Source organism: Pungitius pungitius, chromosome 3, assembly GCF_949316345.1.
Source record: "Pungitius pungitius chromosome 3, fPunPun2.1, whole genome shotgun sequence".
NCBI classification, from domain to species: domain Eukaryota; kingdom Metazoa; phylum Chordata; class Actinopteri; order Perciformes; family Gasterosteidae; genus Pungitius; species Pungitius pungitius.
Window position 1 is genome coordinate 3,655,123 of NC_084902.1, and position 6,639 is coordinate 3,661,761.

Below are 6,639 nucleotides of genomic sequence, written 5' to 3' on the forward strand. Positions count from 1 at the left end.
TCAGTTCTCCCCTTCTGACCTCTGCTTACGTGCCCCTTTTTCTACATCTTTTGCAAAATCAAACACGGAGACTCTCAAAGTGACAAGTTTCTTCGCAGCAGCCTAAATATGTCATTAAAGCGCAGAGAACGAGGGGAAGGGGGGGGGGGGGGGTGGGGGTGGGGGCCCACAGAGCTACACGGTTCTCGGTGTGGGAGATCATACGTGGTTCTGGGAGAGCGTTTCAGGTCTTTCCAAGCCGTCGTTTTTGAGACATAAAATGAAAGCAGCGCAGCAGTGTGGGAGCCAGCCGAGTCCGTGGAGGCTCAAGGACTCGGTGCTTTGAGCTCTCGGTTTCATATCGAGCCAACGCCACTTCTCAACTCCAGCTCCGGCGATGCCTCCCAGTCATCCGTTTTCTCTCCAGGCCCAACGGTCCGCTGCTCACTGCTCCCTCGTTCCTGCTGGATTCTCTCTATTTGATTGATGAATTTCACATCACTCGCTAGAGGAAAAACAACTGCCCTCTTTGCCTCTTTTTGCCTCTTTTTGCCTCTTTTTGCCTCCTCTCGGTCCATTTTCTTTACATTTCTGGCTCCCTCTTTTTCTTTTTTTCCTTTCTGCCTGCCCCCTCTGCTCCACTTATGCATCCCAGCAGTCTAGATTTCCTTTCCTCGGGTTATAATAGTCAGACTGTGAAATCACCCGGGCCCCCACACTCCTCCCTTCATCCCCACGTCCTCCTTCTCCCCAACATCTCCCTCCCTCCCTCCTTTGATCCCCTCCCCTTCTTTCAATACTTACAGCCAATCTTTAATATTTATTACGACCTCGAAGCTTGAGAAGCGAGTGTGGGGGGGGGTGAGGGGGGGGGGGGGGGGGGAACCAACGGAGGGTTTTTTCGCGGGCAGGAGGTCGAGGCCCGTGAAGCTGCAGCCCTGCAGGAGCAGAGCGGAGGGTGCCCAATCTCCTCCGAGCCCCCCATACTGAAGTGATTAGGCCACAGGAAGCTGAACCTGACATTGCTGACACTAGCCCACCCCCCACCCCTCCCCTCCTCCTCCCCTCCCTACCACATCCTGCCCCAACATCCACCCGCACAACACGACACCGCCTCTCCGCGCTGACACCCGACTCACCGTGGCAACCACACGCGGCTGATTTACATGTTCTGATATTGATGGAAGGGAAGAGGATCCAGGACACAAAGTGGGAGAAAAATAAAAATAAAGTCAAGAAGAAATGTGAGATCTGTGGGAAAAAAAAAAACGAGCTTGAGGCGGTTGCTTCTTTTATTGTCTCCCTGTCTCACAGTGTGTTGGTAGATATAAACAGGAAAGAGAAAATAGGCTTGAAATTGGAAGGCTGACTGAAGTGTAAGTGGGATGACTGCTGCAGGTGCCTTTTCTTTGTCGGGATCCCACGGATCAGGAGATCTTTCTTCACATCAAACCTGCGACTACGACACAATTACGTAACTCAATTAAACCAAAGACAGGAACAAATGTGAATAAAAGTCCTCCCCACGGAAAGTTCAAGCACGTTGTTTTCTTTGCTTATCGTTTGTAAATACACGCTAATAAAATGAAGGGCAGCTTGGTTTGAGTAGACAATAGAGTGATTAATGTAACCTTTGTGAAAGAGCACTACTGCCCTCCTGTGACTGGGGTGGTAAGGGCACAATTTAAAAACATGGAAATGGCATTTGATTCAACAGATTTTAACTTACGAAGTCAAAGATCACAAAGACAAAAATAAATCACATCCAAACAATGCTTTTTTTCTTTTCTTTTTTTTAATCTGCATTTGCTTCACTAGCGACTTACATCAACAGCAGTTAATTAGAAAGGTTCGGGTGGCACATTGGGCTTTTTTTTAAATCGTACTATTAAAATGTAATTCCCTCATCCGTTAAAAATCGTAAATATTACATGCAGGTAAAATTAGGCACGTTTAGGCTTAGCAATAGTTTTGGTTCTTTGATGAGCATTCAGCAAATCTGATTCTTTATCCACGTACAGTCCCATTTTAGCTGTTATTTGTTCTCTCTGCGTCTCCCTCATCCTCTGCGGCACCAATCAAAACGTGTCTGTGTGGTTTTTCTTTTTTCTTCATATTTCATATTTCATTTTTTTCAAGATAGCGATTGCTCTCAGTTTGACTCCCGTCTCCGGTGAAAGTGTTTCATTTCACTAATGCCGAAGTGAAAGCGTCTCACTGAATACTCTGGGGGCTCGTGGAAATAATCAAAACACTGAAAAGAAAAAAAACCGGCGAGGAATACAAACTCCGGTTAAGAACAAAAAAAGGAAATGGAAATCAATGGCGGGATATGCAGATTTTTTTTTTGACAGCTCGACAGGGCAAATCATCTTTCGGGAGTTTGCCCTCTGTTGCCTTTGCCGGGTTAAAATAACAACTGCGCGGGGGGGGGGGGGGGGAATATAAAAATGCACTACGCTGTACAAAGGGCACAGCATTACACCTACTTAGTTTTTTTTTTTTCTTTTCCTGTGAAGCTATTCCAAAAACAATCAATAAAGAATGTAGTGCATGGCGAGCAGGGCTGAACGGCCCGAGGCATGGTCGCAGCTACCAGCGCGCAGGCTTTCCAACCTCAAGAACTCATTTAAAGCCGGCCTTATTGAAATGCTGCGACCCCGGGGGGGGGGATCTCACGAGCAGCTGTGCGGCTCGGCCTGTCGACACTTGAGGAGCTTGAGGAAGGCCTCCATTTTGTGGGCGTCCTTCTTGAAGCAGCGGAGCAAGGCGTAGTCCTTCATCACGGATTCCACCACGTGGGGCTGCACGTCGTACTGGAACAGGGCTTCCTCGCTGTGGTCCAGGCTCAACGCGCCCTCGTCCAACATCTGGGGAAAAAAAACAACAACAACAAGCGCGACTGGTTTGAGAGCGGGTCTCGCGACGGGAAAAATCACAAAGCGGGACCCCCCACGCACCTCCTTGATGAGGACCACCACCCCTTGCTCCAGACTGATCAGTTTCTCGGACACCCACTTGGTCTTGTTGATGATCGATTGGGGGGCGGCGTCGTAGCGATCGAGGGAGGTCTGCAGGTAGACCAGAGGCTCCACCCACGACTGGACCAGCATCAGCACCGAGTGCAGCAGCCACTTGTCCTGCGAGGCACACGGGGGGCGAAGACGTGAAATGACCCCGAGAGAAGGGCCGACGCGCCGGGAATATGAATAGCGGCAGGGGCCACTTCGTAATTATTGTAAGATGGTAAAGAAACGAAAGCGATCAGGAAAGACACATGGCCTCCGGGCCGCACAGCTACCAAGCATTCAGCACCAAACGGTGGGTCGAAATGTCACGAAGGTAAAGCAATGAGCCGGCTTTAATTCCCCTAAGCAAGTGCCCATGGCCACCATACAAACGGCCATTAATCCGCAGAGCAGGCCATATTTCAGCATAAAGGGCAGGGGATGAATTACTGAAAACAGTATATGCAGTTTATGCAGTTTCAAAGATTCACTGCTGCAGCCATGACATAACTTTTAACCAGCATTTTCAATATAGCTGCATTTTAGTCCTTAAATATATTGTTCATGACATGTATATATTAGACTGATGGAGGACTATTGTGTAACTTCCCATCATCCTTTCCATAAGTGGTTCAATCTAGTTTCCCGCACTGCTGATGAAACCGACATTTGGCCCCAAAAAGGGTCGCGTCCCCTTGGACAGTGTTTAACATTCCATGTTAAAACAGGTGAGTGCATGTGAAAGATTCGAGGACCTTTCATTGCAATTAGTGCAAAGCAGCCCATCAGCCCGTAGCTGACGGGGGGGGGGGGGGGTGAAGCCTAAGGAGGAGGAGGAGGAGAGGTTCACGTCCACACTGAGCAGCATCGAAGCAGCTTGAGCTCAGCAGCCTGTGTGCAGAACCCATGTCCCATGGACGCACAAACAGTAGACGAGAACACACATTTCCGTCGTGCATGGAAGAAACGTGCCTCACAATGATGAATTGGCACAAGAGACGGGAGCCACACACACACACACACACACATTATGATCGGCTCTGCACTCACGGATATCTGTTGGACTTCACTCCTGGAGCTGGGGATGGGGACGGGTGAGGTTCTGGTGATGCACGAGTAGCCCGCTTGGTTCCTCTGGAACTGCAAGGGCAGCGGGATAAACGTCTCCTCCTGAAATCAAACCACACGGCCCCCCCACGCATCTCATGGTTACACCGCGTTGACCGACGCACCCTCAGACCCACTTCTTCTTGAGTCTACTCTCCTGATTTTAAGATTTTTTAGTACACATTATGTTGAAATGGCTGCACGTAAATCCAAGCAAAGGCAAACAAACGCTTCAGTGGATTTCTCAAATTGTTTTGACAACCTTCCGTTCTCACAAGTGGGAAAACTACAAGAACACACGCAAAAAAAAAAAGAAAAAAAGACACAATGACAGAAGCTCCACCGATCTCGCCCACCAGAGCCACAGCTGAGATTCATTTTTGTTTGGCTGTTCTCATCTGTCGACCGCATGCAGCGCCTTCTCCCTAACAAGTCCTACATCATCCCATTTCAAAGGACCATTTTGGATCTCGAGCCGCAGAGTGAAGGGGATTCAACAGGCTGCGAAACCTGCAGTGTATCATTATCACACTCGTGTTACCCCCACTGTTGGCCCGCTTCTTCAATAAATCATCTCGGGCTCAGGAGGAGAGAAAGAAGATTACTTTGAAGCAAGGCAGCGAGAGGATGCTCATGTCAGAATCAAAAGCGAATAACACGGAGCGTCCAACAGGAAGTCAGTGGAATGCGTTTGGTCCGGCGAATCGCGAAAGGAGGGCCAACATTTGTGCTCTCGTCGTAGAACTCGTTCCAAATTTAGTTGCTGGATTCGATGATTAAAAACACCCTTACCTGAGAAACGAACGAGATGTGAGAAAACAACATAATCACCTCCCTCTCTGGATGTGTAAAAAGCAAATATGAAGCTTTTTCCCCACACGCAAACTGCAACCCATAAAAGTACTTAAAATAATAATAATCATGGCCGAGAGATGCTCAAGTTCCTCCCGAGGCTATACAAGCCCCCCCCCCCCCCCCCCCCCCCGCCGCTGTTACTCACATACAAAGAGCACGACTCTTCGGAGACGCGGTAGATGAGCTCAGCGTGCTGGATGACTCGGTCCAGAAGTTTCTCCTGGGAGATGGAAGGGCAGCGGGGGATGCCGTCCTGCTCCTGCCTGCAGTCCAGCGGGAGGCCGGAGGTCAACAGGTCGGGCCACAACAACACGGCCCACACACACCACCGCATGACTGAAAGCAAAACGCGGGGGGGGGGGGGGGGGGGGATGCAGGTGTAAGCACCAGTCACGCAAAAACAACGGATTCAATTTGTTCTCCCAGTGGTTTGTGAATAAAACCCTCGCACAAAGTGGGATTTGAACCCGTCAACACCAGATGAACACAAGCCGGCGTTGGGTTTTCAGTGACAAGGCCTTACCTGAAACAAGGTGCATTCTGTGAGCCTTCAAGTCCTCCCTAGGTTTCTCTACGATGCCGACTTTCTTTATAAAGCCTGAACAGGCCATGAATAAAGGAAAAGAAGATTTTTGGTCTCGCGTAGGTTCTTGTAAAACGATACACGTCGTCCCAAAAGCGATGCATAATACCGAGATGGCAACAGTAGTCAGGCTCGCTAAGCCTAAATATCCCTGTTCCAGATTTCTAGTAACAAAATGATTTTATCCCGATATATGTGGCAATGTGAAATCAGCCAATGAAATAAAATCAAAATTCAAAATGAGTGTATTGTAACATTTTTTTTTCCACCAGCGGGCCAATGACCAAGGAATAAAAGGTCTGAGACCAATTTATCAACCAAAAGGATCTGTAATGTAGATGCAAGCAGAAGAAAATGTAAAACTGCAATAGACAAAAAAAAATGAGCTGGAATAAACCACTGAGATCTTATAAAACCCTACAAAGCCTTCCTTTTTATTTTTACACTCATATTCCATTTAAAATTTACACATATTCTGTTCAGAAAAACAACAGGTGCGGGAGAGCAGCTCAACTCAGAAGGTAGACTTTAACAACTGTAATGACTGTTAAGCTGTCATAGAAGGGAGCACATGTTTAGTCGTAATGCATGTCGGCTTGAAACAGGCTTCATTAAAAAGCTGCTTTTCCTCCCCGGCTGCACTTCTTATTTAATCCGCCTTTAGGCAGGTGTAATAAAATTGGCAGGTTAACGGGTTGAATTGTCTGGTAACAAATCCACCCCTTTAAATAAGATAAACACTCTGTTCTTAAGATTTTTTTTTTTCTATTTTTTTAAATTTTTTTACATGGAGCATAACAATGGAGAGCGGCAACATTGGGGAGGCTCCGATGTCTCTTCCCTCGGAGATGTTTAAGGATAAGCAAAAAGCAGGATGCGGATCAGAGTGTGGCAGCTGACGCGTGTCTTGTTACTCAAGAGATGGTTTCCGCCCACCCTCAAGAAACCTGAAGCCTCGTGCCACACATGGCCACCTCTTACACATTAAACAATGTTCCCTTCTTAAGCCACTCTTTCCTTCTCCACTTGTTTTCCTCCTCCAAGCAAAAAAAATATATGCATGTTGAATCCTTTTTAAATGCGCTGGGGATGTATTTTGGTACATTT

At 47.7% G+C, this 6,639-nt stretch overlaps 1 protein-coding gene across 1 annotated transcript; it reads right to left on the minus strand.

Annotated features, from left to right (window-relative positions):
* Positions 1-1,263: 1,263 nt before the first annotated feature.
* On the minus strand, positions 1,264-5,544 carry smtla (somatolactin alpha). Its single transcript, XM_037478459.2, has 5 exons — positions 5,473-5,544; positions 5,095-5,285; positions 4,038-4,157; positions 2,940-3,119; positions 1,264-2,849 (listed from the first exon to the last, which is right to left on the minus strand). The coding sequence occupies exons 1-5, from the start codon at positions 5,486-5,488 to the stop codon at positions 2,655-2,657; spliced, it is 702 nt and encodes a 233-aa protein (XP_037334356.2). The 5' UTR covers positions 5,489-5,544; the 3' UTR covers positions 1,264-2,654.
* Between the last annotated feature and the right edge of the window lie 1,095 nt (positions 5,545-6,639).

Bases quoted from the DNA above. Each gene is read 5' to 3' on its own strand.
- smtla (XM_037478459.2), bottom strand. The intron at 4,158-5,094 runs GTGAGTAACAGC...GTTTGATTTCAG, and splicing joins AAGAGTCGTGCTCTTTGTAT to GAGGAGACGTTTATCCCGCT. The intron at 2,850-2,939 runs GTGCGTGGGGGG...TTTTTTCCCCAG, and splicing joins TGGTGGTCCTCATCAAGGAG to ATGTTGGACGAGGGCGCGTT.